The 18,564-nt window shown below is 43.8% G+C and overlaps 1 protein-coding gene across 2 annotated transcripts in view; it reads left to right on the top strand.

The window, feature by feature from the left end:
• Positions 1–18,564, top strand: part of SLC23A2 (solute carrier family 23 member 2) — a 128,513-nt gene that overhangs the window by 23,847 nt on the left and 86,102 nt on the right. For both annotated transcript variants that reach the window (XM_077263036.1, XM_077263037.1), the window contains exon 2: positions 15,415–15,692. In XM_077263036.1, coding sequence (XP_077119151.1) covers positions 15,588–15,692 — 105 coding nt within the window. In that variant the 5' untranslated portion in view covers positions 15,415–15,587. The remainder of the gene's footprint in view (positions 1–15,414; positions 15,693–18,564) is intronic.

The following is an 18,564-nucleotide window of genomic DNA, read 5'->3' as shown; positions in this document are numbered from 1 at the left end:
TCATCCTGATGAGTCACCAGATGTCTTCATGCACAAAGGACAGGATATTGCCTCCTCCTGGGGCGGGCAGGGATCCTCCTGGATGGAGGGGGCTGGCCTGTTCACACTGTGCACCTTCACACACGACTTCTACTCCACAATGAGATCTGTGCTAATCTGTGATCAGTCCCACATTCTCTCACCGGCCTCCTACCTCTCCGAACAGATTTGTATGTTTAACCCAGTGGTAGCTCATTGTGGGGCTGGGACAACAAGTCCCAGCAAGCTCTGCTTGAAATCTATGCTGATGTTAAGGAAGCTTTTAATATACTCTATTTTCCTCCATATCTGTTGTGGCCAGATGTTCATATATCCTTACGTCAAGCAGTAAAGTCTGCAGACAGCTTCTGGTTTGTGTGTTTGCTGCATTTTTGGGGGTCAGTGGGTGGTCTCCTCATTTACACACGCCGTGCATCTTCTACCCTCTCTCCACAAATTCACGTTCAGGAAGAACTGTAAAAATGTCAAAAGAAGAAAAAACCAAACAAACCCTGTTAGTAAACTGTGGTGTTCCACACGTCGGCACAGATTCCACTATGAATTGAATGTGCTGTGATAAGTCGGCACCAAATCCTGATTTTTACCCTTTACAGTGCTACAAGCTATTGATTCCTTCCTCTGCTGTTAGCTACTCACCAGTCGCCACCCGAACTGTCAGCAGATCGTAAATGGGCTCTCAAAGTGGATCTGTTACCAGATTTCACAATCCATTCTGCATGCCTAATGAAGCAGTGTATTGGACCGGATAGGGCTGGTGTGCTTACTTTGAAAAGCCATGTCAGAATGGCTGAATAATTTCGATTTTATTAAAGTTACACTTTACGATCAGTTAAAAAAAAAATGGAGTCAAAGTGTATTCAGTCTCCTTTCACTCACCCACCCACCCACCCAGCTTTACTGACCACTGCAGCTTGTGCAGAGCAAGGTGAGGTCTTGGCAGGGAGGAGGCACACTGAGGAGCTGTCAGTCAGGCTAGGGGAAACGAGTGAGAAATGTTTACTAAGGATTATACAGCAATTCTGTCATGATCATCAAACTCCACTACAATCACTTGGTCTGGGAGATCTGAGTAGTAATCTGCAAAGTTTGTATTGTGAAACCTGGGGATTTATCTGCTGTAATGGCAGCGCCTCAATTAGGAAACGCTGCAAGAGGCGTATTTTGTAATGCCAAAAACGTGATGTAAATCTCTGGATCTGAAAGGTTTATAAATTTATTTTTTATTTTTTAATAATTATAGCATTCTTATAGCTGGGACCTTTTAGAGAATATGTGGCTTTTGCACAGTGCTTGTAGTAGGATGCATGATGAACTTGATTTGTCCTCCTTTTTTAAATGGCTATTTATTATTTACAGGACGGATAAAGGTGTTTTCTGATTTAGGAAAATCCCTGTTCATTGGGTTTGTTTTAAAAATAAAAAAAAATAAAATTAAAATAAATTAAAAAAAGAAGCTTTAACCCGGTTTTAGGCTGCGTTCATATGTTCAATATTTGGTCAGTATTTCACATCAGTATTTGTAAACCAGAACAAGTGGTGCAGTGTGTTCCTATTGGGCTGCCCATGATCAGGAGTAGCAGTGTTCTGGATGTAGGTTTTTTGCTGTGTTCTAATCGCGCAGATTTACCGCATCTAATGACTGGTTATGGGGAGACTATGCAGCGGACAGTAGTGTATCCCATGCTGAAATTCCCATGCTGCGGCTCGTAAACCCGCCCCGTGGCTGAGGCTACACAGCGGTAATAGAGGCACAGTGGGCAGAGGATTTCTATAAATCCCATAGATGCTTGTACTGCAGAACGCAGTGCAAACCCACCAAAAAGCCACCATTTCTGATCGTGGGCGCGCAGCCTTCCCCTCTTCCTCCGATTGTTCCACTCCTGATTCTTGGCTTTCAAGAATACTGATTGGGGGAGAAAAAAATACTAAACGTGTGAACATGGTGGAACTCTCCTTTCCCAAGTGCAGCCGCTTCTTCCAGTGTCTGTTATTGTCTGCAGCGTTCTCATACTGCAGCCAATCGTTTAGCTCAGCGGCACTGCCTGAGTTGACGGCACAATTGCTTGCAACGTTGTTGATGTGACATGAGCGTGTGAGAGGAGAGACCGTGCCAGGGGGTACCTTTTTCATGCTGTGGCCGGAACTGTCGGGACTGTCATATTTGTTGTTTGGGGGAAAGTTTTTAGAGACCTGGACTGACCTTTGCACTCGAAAGCAGGGGGCGCGAAATGGAGAAGAGACTTGGCGGGAAGACACAGCACGCAGCAGGGGAATTTAGGTGCTCGGTTCTCTGAGCACCGTGACATCGCAGGACTGCGCTCCGTTGTCCCGGCTGCTCCCTACAAAGACTGCGACTGGAGAACCGGTTTCCACCCATTGGCCCTCACTGCTCAAGTTACTCAACGTAATGGTCCACCGTATAACTCGCGCGTGCCACCTAACAGAAGCCGGGTGACTTATTGAGAACTTTACCCTTACTCACTCTCTTCTGCCGGGCTCTGTCCAGCCCCGGCAGTGCAAAGGACTGCTCTTCTCCTTGTTACTCAGGACCCCGAGAAAGACATCGAGGACTCAACGCCCCCGCCAGGAACTGGTACATCGACGCCTGCAATGTATCCATCACATGCTGACCGTGTTGGCACCACCGTGCGCATCTGAGACTCTCAACTCTGAAGCCGTCAGACTGATAAGTTTACTCCTGCATTGGTTATACCCTTTGCCCTCATTCCCTCTGTCAGTAATATTGAAAGTGTTAATACCCCCTGCCTCTACATTCTCCTTCCTGCCTGGAGTACACCCCTGTTATAGTAAAGTGAATTTTAACCCTTGCTCTGCCTCCTATCCGTTACTGCATCCCGCAACCTGCCCACAAGCGCTACAGACAGTAACTGACCCCAAGAGTACTGGGGATGTGGCTGCTGGACCTGGGTAGGGTCAGCATAAGGCAGAAGGTGTCTCCTCCCCCCCCAAATTAAAAAAAAACAAACAAGCCTACAGCCAGTGCTTTTACTGAAAAAGGCCTTGAATTGGTTTGCAGGTCCCAGGCGTTGATCTCTAGTGTGGGGCCCTACTGTCCCTCTCCTGGCCTGGCTGCATGATACCGTCCTATGCAAAGTCTATTGTCAAGTACAACTATGAACAGTGGGGGGCACAGGGGGCAGCCATTCTGGTTATCCTCCAGACAGGATGTGCAATTCATATCTGTTGTGACACAACCCTGAAAGAAAAGGTGCACCTTTTTAATTATCTGACATGTTTCACTGATGACAGGAACAGGCTCTGATCCCTTTAAGTGGCCCTTGTCACTAGTTTTGGCGTTGTTTTTGCAGGATAATAAGCTGAGGATGCGTTCTGTGCTGTCTCCAGGACTGTGCTCACGTGTTTGCTGATACGAAGAAGCCCACGTCTGCCTTTCTGCTGCGTTTTACTTGTGTTTTTTGTGCTGTCATTCTTGCATCATTTTGGGTGAAGAGTCTATGGGAGAAGTGTGAGCCCTAAACAGAGCACCCCCTTGTGCATTGTGCGGAGTGGAGACTTTACTGGGAGAGGGGTGGGTCTGCCCTGTAAATGTGACTCCGGCAGCCCTGGAGACTCGCACCGCTCCTCCTGCCATCAATGTCTGTGTAAGGGCCCATTTACACCGCCGACCCCGGCCGTCAGTCAGCTGCAGATCAGCTGCTTACCAGTTTAGAGGAGGACCACAATTCTCTGTGCGCAGAACAATTGTTACTGTTCTGTGCAGATAGAATATCATGCTGTCGGCAGCACATCTCCTGTTTCCACAAGATGATGTGCTGCCGAGAACAGTTTTGTTTTTTATATAATTTATTGATTTTTTTTAAGCAGCTTAAAAATCCTCTTGCCTAACGAACAAGTGTTTTTTTTTTTGTTTGTTTTTTGTGTTTTTTTTACTCATTTGTCGGGTGATTTTCCTTCTGTCTGATAGAAAATAGAGCGTTCCTAGGACAGTCCTTCCCAATTATGAGACAGTCTGGGTCATAAATCTCTGGTTCTGTAGTCAAGTGACATTTTAGTACCGGGGCAGTGGTTGTGGATGGGGGAGGGGCAGTGGTTGTGGATGGGGGAGGGGCAGTGGTTGTGGATGGGGGAGGGGCAGTGGTTGTGGATGGGGGAGGGGCAGTGGTTGTGGATGGGGGAGGGGCAGTGGTTGTGGATGGGGGAGGGGCAGTGGTTGTGGATGGGGGGGCAGTGGCAACGCTGCCTTGTGTGCAACCACTGTCGTACATTTTACCACCGTTCCTGTGTAATAATTGGGGGTATCTGGGCTGGGATGAGAAGCTTTTGGTAGTTATTGTATTTACTGTTCTGGTCTCGGTGTTGTGTAGTTTTTATATATTTTATTTTAAACTCACTGCAAATTTTGATAAGTTTTTGCGAACCAATCCCAAAAGTTTATTTTGCTAAAAAAAAAAAAAAAAAGTAGACGTCCTCTCTATTTTCCATTACTTCTGTCTTGGGCCAGAAAAACCCCTCTTGTGTGTGAAACCACCGTCACTGAGCTGTTCCTAGATCACCCCCGCTTCCCCCGCCATCTCCTCAATCCTTCCAGTCTATTGACTTTCGTGAACGGAAACTACAGAACCCAGAATAAACCGCTCCAAGATTGAGAAAACATGGAAAATGCTGCTTCTTGTTCAGGCGCTGTTTATTTAGTTTCCTTATGTTTAGTTCCCACTAGTCGTAGATTGGAGATCTGCTGATACCGGGGTGTAGGACTTTATCTAGAGATCGTGGGGATTAATGTTTCTCGTTAGTTTGTGTATTACATTCATATTAGACACTAACTATACTTATTATCTGTCCACACTGCCGCTCTACGTCCCTCCTGCTTCCCATGATGTAAATTACTGCTGTCATCCTAATGTAACTGGTTGTTGGCAATGAGCTATAACATTACCCATTCCTGTATTGTTAAACGCTCAGTGGCCGTTCCCAGCTACAGTGGGGGAAATAAGTATTGGATCCCTGGCTGATTTTGTAGTTTGCCCTCTGACAAAGACATGAACAGTCTATAATTTTAAGGGTACGTTAATTTTAACATTAAGAGATAAATATCAAAAATAAAATCCAGAAAAAAGCATTGTATAAATTCTATAAATGTATCTGCATTTAGCAGTGAGAAATAAGTATTTGATCCCTCTGGCAAACACGACTTAATACTTGGTGGCAAAACCCTTGTTGGCAAGCACAACAGTCAGACATTTTTTGTAGTCAATGATAAGATTTGCGCACATGTCAGGAGGAATTTTGGTACACTCCTATTTGCAGATCATCTCTAAATCCTTAAGATTTTGAGGCTGTTGCTTGGCAACTCAGAGCTTCAACTCCCTCCATAAGTTTTCTATGGGATTAAGGTCTGGAGACTTGCTAGGCCACTCCATGACCTTTAAAGGGAACCTGTCAGCTGTTTTGGCCAATATAAGATGCAGACACTGCCTTTCAGGGCTTATCTACAGCATGCCTAAGGGTATGTGCACACGTCCGGATTTCTTGCAGAAATTTCCTGAAGAAAACCGGAAATTTTCTGCAAGAAATCCGCATTTTTTTTTTTTTGCGTTTTTTTTTCCGTTTTTTTCGCGTTTTTTTTTTTTTAGCATTCTGCAAGCGTAATTAGCTTGCAGAATGCTAAAGTTTTCCAAGCGATCTGTAGCATCGCTTGGAAAACTGACTGACAGGTTGGTCACACTTGTCAAACATAGTGTTTGACAAGTGTGACCAACTTTTTACTATAGATGCTGCTTTTGCAGCATCTATAGTAAAAGATAGAATGTTTAAAAATAATAAAAAAAATAAAAATGCTTATACTCACCCGCAGACAGCCGATCTCCTCACCGGCGTCCGTTCCGTATAGATGGTGTGTGCCCGCAGGACCTTCCATGACGTCATCGGCAGGTCCTTCACCGCACACCAGCTAGTAGCTACAGGAACTGAAGCGACAGCGTACAGTGGAGAGGCGGGAAGACATCGAAGGTGAGTATAGGACTATTTTTTATTTTAATTCTTTTTTTTGACCACTTATATGGTGCCCAGTCCGTGGAGGAGAGTCTCCTCTCCTCCACCCTGGGTACCAACCGCACATAATCTGCTTACTTCCCGCATGGTGTGCACAGCCCCGTGCGGGAAGTAAGCAGATCAATGGACTCCTAGGTGTGCGGAATCCCCTGCAATTCCGCATTTTAATGAACACGTTGCTTTTTTTTCCGCGATGCGTTTATTTTCCTGGGAAAAAAAGGCTACATTTGCACAAAAAATGCGGAATACACTGAAAATAATGGGAGGCATATGTAATTGTTTTTTTCGCGTTTTTATCACGTTTTTATAGCGAAATAACGCGAAAAAACACGAAAAATACTGAACGTGTGCACATGGCCTATGGGTATGTGTCCAGATTGCATCAGTATTTGACGCAGATAAAATCTGCACTAAATCAGCACGTGAGGCTACGGGCAGGTCACCTGCGTTTTTTATGCGTTTTTTGACGCGTTGCCGCTTTGTAAGGACATGCTGCGTTCTGAAAAGATGCGCCGCGTGTCCGTTTACGCGGGTGTGCCGCCTGAGTGTTTTACCGCATAGTGGAGACGGGATTTCATGAAATCCCCTCCACTATGCTGTAACATCTGGACGCTGCAGCTCTACGCAGCGTCAAACACACAGCGTTTCCTGAACATGGAAACATACCCTAAAAGATAAGAAAAATAAGTTTTATTATACTCTCCCGGGGGGGCGGTCCAATCCCATATGGGTGTCTCAGGGTCAGCACCTCCCATCTTGCGATGCCCGCCCTCCTGTTGCTTCATTGCTCCCCGATATCGCGCTCCTGCGCATGCGCAGGCATACTTTATCTGCCCTGTTGAGGGCAGACCAAAGTTCTGCAGTGCACAGGTGCCGGGAAAGGTCAGAGGCCCAGTTCCTGCGCCCTGCAGTACTTTACTCTGCCCTCAACAGGGCAGATAAGTACACCTGCGCAGGAGTGCGATACTGGGGAGCGATGAAGCAACAGGAGGGCGGCGATCATGAGAAGATGGGAGGCCCCGGACCTGCAACACCCATCAGACCGGACCTCCCCCCGGGTGAGTATAATAACTTATTTTTCTTATCTTTTAGGTTGGATCAGGGGCTTATCTCCAGCATTACAGAATGCTGGAGATAAGCCCTGAAAGGCGGTGGCCGCATCTTATATCTGCCAAAACTGCTGACACGTTCGCTTTAATGTGCTTGTTTTTGAGCCAGTCCTTTGTTGCCTTGGCTGTATGTTTTGGGTCATTGTCTTGCTGGAAGACCCAGCCACGACATATTTTTAATGTCCTGGCAGAGAGAAGGAGGTTGTCACTCAGAATTTTACGGTACATGGCTCCATCCATTCTCCCATTGATGCGGTGATGTAGTCCTGTGCCCTTAGCAGAGAAACACCCCCAAAACATAATGTTTCCACCTCCATGCTTGGCAGTGGGGATGGTGTTCTTTGGGTCATAGGCAGCATTCCTCTTCCTCCAAATACGACGAGTTGAGTTAATGCCAAAGACCTCAAGTTTTGTATCATCTGACCACAGCACCTTCTCCCAATCACTCAGAGAATCATCCAGGTGTTCATTGGCAAACTTCAGATGGGTTGCACATGTGCCTTCTTGAGCAGGGGGACCATGCGGGCACTGCTGCCTTGAGATCATTAACAAGTTTCCCCTGTGTAGTTTTAGGCTGATCTCTCATGTTCATGATCATGGATGCCCCACGAGGTAAGATTGTCAATCAATATCGATCTGGGACACCATGCACAATCATTTTGTCTGTCTTCCATATTTTTTTTTTCTATTGCACCAACAAATGTCTTACTTACGGTTTTGTAGCCCATTCCATCTTTGTGCAGGTGTATGATATTGTATGATATCCTTTATAAAGCTCTTTAGTCTTGCCCTTGTTGTAGAGGTTAGTCTGACTTCTTAATTGAGTCTGTGGACAGGAGTCTTTTATAAAGGTGACTATGTAAGACAGCTGTCTTTAATGCAGGTAACGAGTTGTTTTGGATAGTCAAGGGTATGTTCACACGGTCAGTAATTGGCAGCGCTTTGGGCGCAGCACATGTCCGCTCCGTCCAAAGTGCTGTCGGATTCTGAATGCAGGTGATTCCGCATGTGTTCATTGAACATAGGGTTGAGCTGCCTATGTTTGGTAGATTTGAGATCTGCCATTTTCCTCAAGTTTCTTTTCATAACCTGTTACTGTCATCATAAGAATAAACAATTATACCAAACCGGGCTCTTTCACAACGACCTTTGCATTAGGCTCCATTCACACATCTGCCTGACACGTCCAGGTGCTTGACAAGAACAAGTTACATGGCACTCTATAAATTTGTGAGTAGAGGTGCTCAAGTAGGGTTTCCAGCCCCTTAAATCCAATGTATCAAAAAGCTTAGCACTCAATAATGCTTGTAGAAAATAAAGTCATTTATTATACATCTGGACAGACAGATCAGCGGTAGCTCGTTTCTTGCTAAACGTTTTCGGTCCTTTGGGGACCTTCCTCAGAGCAAGTTTATCTACTGTACTGGAGTGTAGGATCTGAACTTATAATCAGATGTATGAGTATACTGGCAATATATGTGGAGGCAAATTTCAGAGGCAGTAATGGAGACCGTGACTGTGAGCAGGATAAGCTGCTTGGGCATGCCGTGTGCCCACACTGGGTACGTTCTGTTGCCTGGAGCGCTGGTGGCGTGCGGAGACGCTGAGGGAGGCGACCGAAAACGTTTAGCAAGAAACGAGCTACCGCTGATCTGTCTGTCCAGATGTATAATAAATGACTTTATTTTCTACAAGCATTATTGAGTGCCAAGCTTTTTGATACATTTGACGTCCAGGTGCTTGGTTTGTGCTCTCGCCCCCGGACTCGGAGTAGAACAGATGTATACACATGTACATTAACATCATAGATCTGAGATTGAGATCCCTGTGCCTCGGAGCACGTCCTAGTCTCATCTGATTTCCGAGTCAAAATCTGTCATTCAAGTGTATGGGGATCGGCGAAACGTAGATGCAAATCCCAAGACTTCTGTTTTGCATCCTTGTATTGCAGATATGTCGCTCTGTATTAAACTTGAATAAAAACCTAATCTTCCAAGGGTTTTTTTTATTGGCATGGAAGCGAGATAAAAAAACAAACAAAAAAAAACGGTGGCAACTAGGAGGACATCTGAGGAAAGCAAAACTGGACAGAATAGCTTTATTGGGGGAGTCACACAGGCCTGTGGCTCTATAGGACGAGTCTGCAGGGACTGAACGGAGTATTGTTGGACTGAAAATATGTTGCTTTTTTTTGTGTGTGTATATATATATATATATATATATATATATATATATATATATATATAGATATATATACATATAGATATATATATATAGATATATATATATATATATATATATATATATATATATATATATATATATATATATATATATATATATACATACATACACATATACACAGTGGGGCAAAAAATTATTTAGTCAGTCAGCAATAGTGCAAGTTCCACCACTTAAAAAGATGAGAGGCGTCTGTAATTTACATCATAGGTAGACCTCAACTATGGGAGACAAACTGAGAAATAAAAATCCAGAAAATCACTGTCTGTTTTTTTATCATTTTATTTGCATATTATGGTGGAAAATAAGTATTTGGTCAGAAACAAACAATCAAGATTTCTGGCTCTCGCAGACCTGTAACTTCTTCTTTTAAGAGTCTCCTCTTTCCTCCACTCATTACCTGTAGTAATGGCACCTGTTTAAACTTGTTATCAGTATAAAAAGACACCTGTGCACACCCTCAAACAGACTGACTCCAAACTCCACTATGGTGAAGACCAAAGAGCTGTCAAAGGACACCAGAAACAAAATTGTAGCCCTGCACCAGGCTGGGAAGACTGAATCTGCAATAGCCAACCAGCTTGGAGTGAAGAAATCAACAGTGGGAGCAAGAATTAGAAAATGGAAGACATTCAAGACCACTGATAATCTCCTTCGATCTGGGGCTCCACGCAAAATCCCACCCCGTGGGGTCAGAATGATCACAAGAACGGTGAGCAAAAATCCCAGAACCAGGCGGGGGGACCTAGTGAATGAACTGCAGAGAGCTGGGACCAATGTAACAAGGCCTACCATAAGTAACACACTACGCCACCATGGACTCAGATCCTGCAGTGCCAGACGTGTCCCACTGCTTAAGCCAGTACATGTCCGGGCCCGTCTGAAGTTTGCTAGAGAGCATTTGGATGATCCAGAGGAGTTTTGGGAGAATGTCCTATGGTCTGATGAAACCAAACTGGAACTGTTTGGTAGAAACACAACTTGTCGTGTTTGGAGGAAAAAGAATACTGAGTTGCATCCATCAAACACCATACCTACCGTAAAGCATGGTGGTGGAAACATCATGCTTTGGGGCTGTTTCTCTGCAAAGGGGCCAGGACGACTGATCCGGGTACATGAAAGAATGAATGGGGCCATGTATCGTGAGATTTTGAGTGCAAACCTCCTTCCATCAGCAAGGGCATTGAAGATGAAACGTGGCTGGGTCTTTCAACATGACAATGATCCAAAGCACACCGCCAGGGCAACGAAGGAGTGGCTTCGTAAGAAGTATTTCAAGGTCCTGGAGTGGCCTAGCCAGTCTCCAGATCTCAACCCTATAGAAAACCTTTGGAGGGAGTTGAAAGTCCGTGTTGCCAAGCGAAAAGCCAAAAACATCACTGCTCTAGAGGAGATCTGCATGGAGGAATGGGCCAACATACCAACAACAGTGTGTGGCAACCTTGTGAAGACTTACAGAAAACGTTTGACCTCTGTCATTGCCAACAAAGGATATATTACAAAGTATTGAGATGAAATTTTGTTTCTGACCAAATACTTCTTTTCCACCAGAATATGCAAATAAAATGATAAAAAAAAAAACAAAAATCCAGAAAATCACATTATCTATCTATCTATCTATCTATCTATCTATCTATCTATCTATCTATCTATCTATCTATCTATCTATCTATCTATCTATCTATCTATCTATCTATCATATTAACTTCCACTCTGACATACCGGCCGGCACCTTACTCAGGCTGTCTCCGTTTGCCAATGGACCTCCACATCAATGTGTTGCCCTTCCAGACCACAACATCAATATTAGAGGATCCATATAAGTGGGTATACCTCTTGCCTAGTATCTACCTATTTTGTACAATAAACTTTCATACACAACTAACTTTTACTATGCACTTGTTTTATTGATGGAGTAGATCGTTGCTACCGTCCGACAGTCAACTCATTACATATTAAATTAATTAAGAAAAAATAAATAAAAGAAAAGGAAAAAAAACTTTTTTAGGCTACGTTAACATTTGCGGTCAGCGCCGCAGCGTCGGGCGCCGCAGCGTCGCCGCATGCGTCATGCGCCCCTATATTTAACATGGGGGCGCATGGACATGCGTTGTGCTGCGTTTTGCGCCGCATGGCCGCAAGCGTTGGACGCTAGAAACGCATCAAGTTGCATTTTTTTTGCGTCCAACTTTCGGCCAAAAACGACGCATGCGGCGCAAAACGCAGCGTTTTAGCGTGCGTTTTGCCGCGTTTTTGTTTGCGTTGTGCGCTGCGGCGCCGACGCTGCGGCGCACAACGCAAATGTGAACGTAGCCTTATAAATATTCCATCCTCCATATGGTTATATCCCATCCTCCGGCAGGCTGAAAATTACATGCCAGTTGCTAGGCGTGAAGATATCACTGGAATAATCAAAAGATAAAACAGGATTAAAATTGGAGCACTATAACAAATTCCATCTATGCACCGTGCCCCAAAATTATAACCGGGAGTCCATATACATCTGATTCCTAAGTATACCCTTACGGGGCTAGTACATGCTAGGAAGTATTCAGTTCATAGATCCACTATGTGGATATGTATATGTATGTGTATGTCAACTTCTGGCTTTGATTGGAAAAACTGCTTCAAAAACCTCAAGTTTGATTCCAGCTGAAGAGAGGTTTTGAGGGGTGGCTACTTTACCCAACTTACTCATTTGTAAAAGTGGTGTTTTTTTTTTTTTTCACCATTCTAGATCCACTGAGATAGGGTTGTATGGTGCAAACAAGTTGTCATTTCCAGGACAGGTGTTAACTTATTGATCGGTTGGGGTCTGGAGCCTGGAAGAAATCATTAACCTAAAAGATTATAAATTTCTCGATGGCTACACCGCAGCTATGAGGCATACAAGTAAGACTGGTTTAACCTTTCAATTACCTGTATGCCCATGGTAATGTATAGAAATCATCCAGGGGGTGACAGATTCCCTTTAATAGTGTCCCTTTTGGGAAACAGTTTCCCGTTCTGCCGAAAGGTGTGCGGTAGGACCCCCACTGATCAATAAATTATCACTTGGTGTTGTTGCTGACACTGGGCTACCCATTTAACCTTATGGGGTGGATGATATATATTTAGCAAAGCGCCTGTTGGCTTTACCTTCGCAGTGTGTTGACATTGCTCTAGGTTGCCAGTTTTGGCCACTTCTCTCCAGACTGGTTCATGACTGATCTTGGATGTAACTCCCATGTGCGTCAAGAACCCATGCCTCATAGAAAGTCCAGATACTAACCCCCCAGTTCCAAAATAATGGCCGTATGCCTGTTTCTGTGGTTACAGGGTTAATAAGTGTAATTTTCCAGTATTTAGAATATATTTAGGATCACAATGAAACCTCTTATTTGGCCAATCCACAACATGTATGAACACCTGAGTCCTGACATGGGAATAAAGTAGGATTAAGGTGATTCTTTTGTGCGACTAGGTGAAGGTATGAGGCTCGGGTAACGCCCTGCGTCTTGTACATCCCCGATCACCGTATAGAAGCTGCTGCCTCATGCTTCTAGTCTCACGTTACTCGTCCTGAAGAACGGAGACTTATTTATAAATAGGATTTTTCTGTGTTCCCTGGAGACGGTGATCTATAATGTAGTAATGATGCAATGATTGCAGCAACAATGAATCATTCCTGAGGAATCAGTAACGTAAATCAATATTCGGCCCCCTCAGTAATGTCGGCTCTTCTGGGGTTAATAATTACCAATGCACATCATTTAGGGTGAGGCTGGTTATAACCACATTAATTACGATACTTATGTCATTACGTCCAAGCCTAGGTTTCAAAGAATTAATTAATTTATGGTTAGTGGTTAAAACCAGGATAGCAGCCTTAAGGGTACGTCCACACGGAGAGGAAATGCTACAGATTTTCCGTCTCTAGATTTGCAGGTGAAAAATCCACAGTGGAATTTAGTTTGGATTAATTTCTTAAAAGTCTCATCTGCATGTTACAATAAAAACTATTTTTTTTCTCTTTTTTTTCCTTACATTTTGAAATTTGCAAAATGAACTGAATAAAAAGTTTGGGCACCCTGCATGACTAATGCCTAGTAGCACCCCTAATGAAAGTATCACAGCTTGTAAATGCTTTTTGTAGCCTTGTTTGAGAGATTTTCATCCATTCTTCCTTGGAAAATTCTTCCAGCTCTGTGAGATCATTGGGTTGTCTTGCATGCACTGCTATTTTGAGGTCTAGCCAGAGATTTTCAATGACCAGATCAGGGGCATGTGAGGGCCATTGTAAAACCTTCAGCTTGCACCTTTTGAGGTAGTGTATTGTGGATGTTGACGTGTGTTTAGGATCATTATTCGTGATGAGCATGCTTGGCTATCGAACATATTACTCGAGCACGCCCAAGATACTCAAATAACACGAGTCCCCTGCATGATTCACAGCTGTTGGTGAGCGGCCACACATGTGGGAATTTCCTAGCAGCCACGAAACATGCAGCCGCAGAGAGTCTGACATTTTACTCAAGCATGCCCAAGATGCTCAGATAACCCCCAAGCATGCTCGCTCATCACTCATAATTATGCATTTGCAGAAGCCGTCCTCTTTTCAAGTTTAGCTTTTTTTATACATGGTGTTATGTTTGCTGAAGAATTTGTTGAAATTCCGTTGATCCATTCTTCCCTCTACCCGAGAAATGTTCCTTCTGCTATTGGCTGCAACACAATCCCAAAGCATGGTTGACCCACCCCCATGCTTAATGGTTGGCATGGTTGACCCACCCCCATGCTTAATGGTTGGCATGGTTGACCCACCCCCATGCTTAATGGTTGGCATGGTTGACCCACCCCCATGCTTAATGGTTGGCGAGATGTTCTTTTCCTTAAATTCTGTGCCCTTTTTTTCTCCACACATACCTTTTTCATCATTGTGGCCATTGAGTTCTATTTTAACCTCATCGGTATCGGGCTTGGTTAGATGTTCTTTAGCACAATTCTGACGCCTGAGGAGTTTTCTTTTTTTTTTTTTTTTTTTCTTTCCCATGAAAGTCATATTTGTGCTGGTGTCTGGTTTTTCTGTTCAATGCACCATAACTACAAAGTCTGCTAAATCTTTCTGAATGTCTGTCTTATCCGGCGAGCAGCTCAATGAAAAGTAATTTGGATCAGGGGTGCCCAAACTTGCTGTAGGCATCTAGGAGTTTGCAGGAATCTCTACAGCAGATTTTTTTTTTTCTTTTTTCTGTCCTGTGTGGACAGGAGGTTATATAAGTTACACCCTGTATCCTATAATGCTAAGATATACTTACGGTAAATATTAAGTAATTGCTTCATATATTGACTGCTCAGTACCTCGACTGGTGACCATGTTCCCAAGGGACTTTTCAGGACAGATTGGCAGTGGGCATGGTGTCCACACATACTCGAATAGCTTCTGTAGGATGGAGAATAGTTGCCTGCTGGTGAAAGTGGTTAACCCAGTACTTGCCAAATTAGCAATTTTCATTATTTTTTTTTTAATGACAGATTTTTAATGATTTGGGTCCTAATGAATCAGAAACATTAATTTGCTAAATTTTTTTCAAGTACGGATTTTTCAGAAAAGGTGGTCCCAATATTCAATTAAAAATGACAATGACATGATTTCCTATTTTGAAAACATTCATTTTACAAACACAACACAACAAATTGGACGTAATTATAAAAATTATAAAATCTTAGTTGCTAGATGCTAAAGATTAGGCGTCCCAATAAAAGGACATTGGTAGATAATGGGTTAAGACTGACACTTGTAGAGAACCACAAGGGTGCAAATTTCCAAATTGTCTGTTGGGTGTCCAGAAATTAGCTTGATATGTATGGTGACTTTTCCTGTAAGTCCTCTGACCCATTCTACAGTGTGCTCTAGGGTCACCTGACTCATTCCCCTGAAAATGTGCTTCCTTTTCCCCTTCTAGTAGTACAAAATCAGCTTTTAACTCTTTTGTTTTATTGGGACATCCAGGTATCTTTGAAGACCGTCCACGCTGTTCTCATCAGTCCGGATGCTTAGGGAGGCAGACGCATCTCTCTGATCCCTGAGACCACATTCCCTTAACACAAGAAGACACTATTGTTGGAAATTTCCCTTGAGCCAGGCGTAGCCGAGGCAAGACAGAAGTGGACACTGCTCCAGCGATGGGCATTGGTCGGAATCCCTCATCTAAGGCAATGGAATCCACAAACTCAACCGATGGGAAGTACGAGGAGGAACCAAAACACACAACCTTCTTCACTCTACCGGTAAGGTTGATGGGTAGAGATTCTCTTACTATTGTCTTGTCATAAGGATAGAATTGAGATTATGGACTAATTTGCAACTGGTAGCAAACCAAGGGCTTAAAGGGGGGTTCTCAAGTTTGAAAATGATGTCTCATCCAAAGGATAAGGGATAACTTTTCCAATTGTTGGGGTTCTGACTGCACTCACCACCCACCAATCCCAAGAACTGGCACTTTAAAGATCTCTGGCTGAATGGAGCAGAAGTTGATGATGTGCCATGCCTCTCCATTTATTCTAATAGGAGCACCAAACATCAGCTGAGCATGCCGCTCGGCAATCTCCAGCACTCCCATAAAGAGTGAATGGAGCGGTAGTCCACATGATCGGCCTCTGTTCTATCCAGCCTCTGTTCTTGGGATCAGTGGTGGCCATGGCTGTCAGACCCCCAGCGTTCAGAAAGTTATCCCCTATGGATAAGGGGATACATTTTTAAACTCAGAACTCCCTTTTAAGTAATTAATTATAGCATGTATAATGCCACCCATATGATGAGAAATGTTTTGTTTGTCCCAGCCCCTCCACCGCCCTCTGCCAAACCTCGGGAGTCACAGTAATTTGTCTTTCTATAGAAAATCAGTCTTGCACTTGTATTCCATGTAAGCTTTTATACAACTGGATTTTTTTTTTTTTAAGATTTATTTGTTTAGTGAGCATCCAGTCTGCAATTTCTAGCTATAAATGGGCTGTAATCTTACCAGCTCCTCTTGTAAAGGAGTAACAGTAGCTCTTAATCCAAAATACAACTCCAGATATTGGCTTAGAGATTTATGGCGGTAACTCTCACCATAGTAAGATTACCATAAAGCAGGATGGCATGGGATTGCCATTCTTCTGTTTAATTTGGGTCAAATGTGACTGTCTGGGCTTGGCCATAGAATGGAAGCCTGGTCTGTGTTTGAGCTACGAGAGCCATATAAGAATCTGTGAAGAATGAGATGTTGGCATGGAGCAGTGTGTGGTGTATTGCAAGTGCTCCCGATGCCTACAGGCCTGTAATGGTGCCCGTCTTCTCTACGTTCCTCAGAGCCGCGATTGTCCTCCTTGTTAGGGCGTGAGCTATGCAGATTATCCCAGTTGTCCAGTCTTCTAGATCAGGACGAGGATTACACATGAGTAGGATTTGCTCACTACCTAATCTGTGTATTGTAGGTGACAATCTGATGATGCCCGCGCTTTCTAAGATTATGGTCTTATCGGAAATTGTCCTCATCTACAGTTTCTCAATGTTCATAACCTCAACGGCCCGCATTCACCTGCCGGCCAATGAAGGTCTAAATACATTGGATCTGATAAGGTGTAGTTTATTACTCGGATGAGTTACGGTTTTTCTTTTGATGTTCGGAATGACTTGCCGGTGAGAAGCTGTGAATTTTTTTTTTCCTAGAAAGTGAATCTTGTCCATTAAGTACTCGCTATGAGTGTGTATAACAGTGTAAATTGTCTTTTCAGACAGGATGAAGTCTTGAAGTGTAGCGCCACCTATTGTAAGTGGCAATCGTAAACGTCAATATTGACCCTTTAATTATGGTAGTCTTGCCACATGACTTTTGTAGACTCGTGTTTCGGGGTGTTGCCCCTCAGTGCAAAGCAGGAGATCTGATTTATGACCGGCTTCTGACTGTAGGTCCAAGTGGTACAATTTCTCCATACAGAAGCTTCGATATTATGGTCACTGCTTAAGTGGAAGATGTATGCAGAGAAAGTCTAACCATTTGTTTAGTCTTTTTGGTCAACTACTAGAAGATCCGAATCACTTTAAAGGGGGTTGTCTCAAGTTTTTGAAGTGATTATCTATAAGTTTCTGATCGCTGGGGATCCAACCTCTAGGACCTCCACTGATCCATTCACACAGGGCTCCTCAGAGCCCAGGTTATCTGGATTAATGGGAAACCCAGTAGTTGGACACCCAGCGATTGGGATATTATCCCCCTACCCTAAGGATGGGGAATAACTTCCAAACTTAATAAAACCTCTTTTAAACTACATATTGAGGTTTCCCAACACATTGAATTTTCCCAAGAGCTAATAATCATTATAAAATAACAAAAGGAATATTTCCTTTCCAATCCCTCGCTTTGTCCCACGCCAGCCTGTTTACCAGCTCTAGGGATGTCATGCCAGTATGACGTGTGACCATTTTCATCTGGTTGATGACCGCTGCAGTCCCCCCGGGGTGTGACCAGATGTATGGAGATGAACGTCCTGTCCATTTGGTCAGTGATACTTGAGGCCCCAGACGGGCTCTCCCGGCAGTCTTTGGGACTACTTGACTTTTCTCCCCTTTCCGGCTGCAGAGCCTGATGCTCGAGGGTACGATTTCTCCGAATGATGCGCTACATCACACTGTCATTAATTTGTTTTGTTGGATGCTGCTGATTAAAGGTTATCTGCGTTTGCACGCAACACGGAGCGCTGATATTTAAAATCTTTTTTTTATTTTTCCACCTTTTTTTTTTTTTTTTAATAGAAGTCTTTAATTATCTGCTGCATGCCCCAGATCTGCCGCTTTTATCCAACTGTCTGGTTACCATGGAAACCTGCTCCTTCCCGCTCAGTAAAGTAGCCTTCTTTATGGTTTGGGGAGAATTATCACGCACTCCTCTGCCCTCGTCTCCTCCTGTGTCCTTATATCCGAAAATGTGCCGACATACCGGTGTGCGGAGCGCTGCCGTGCTCGTGGTGAGGGGGTCGTTATCGGGCAGGGATGGACATTACCGGAGTGCGGCCCTTCTACAGTATTATGTGCGGTGACTCCTCTCGTGTTCTGTTTACACTATGCGTATGTATGTGTATATTTTTTATATTTCTTTTTTTTTCTCCAAAAATAAAAAAT

This window comes from Ranitomeya variabilis, chromosome 5 (assembly GCF_051348905.1).
Source record: "Ranitomeya variabilis isolate aRanVar5 chromosome 5, aRanVar5.hap1, whole genome shotgun sequence".
In the NCBI taxonomy this organism is placed as follows: Eukaryota; Metazoa; Chordata; class Amphibia; order Anura; family Dendrobatidae; genus Ranitomeya; species Ranitomeya variabilis.
This window is presented reverse-complemented; position numbering and strand designations above follow the sequence as displayed.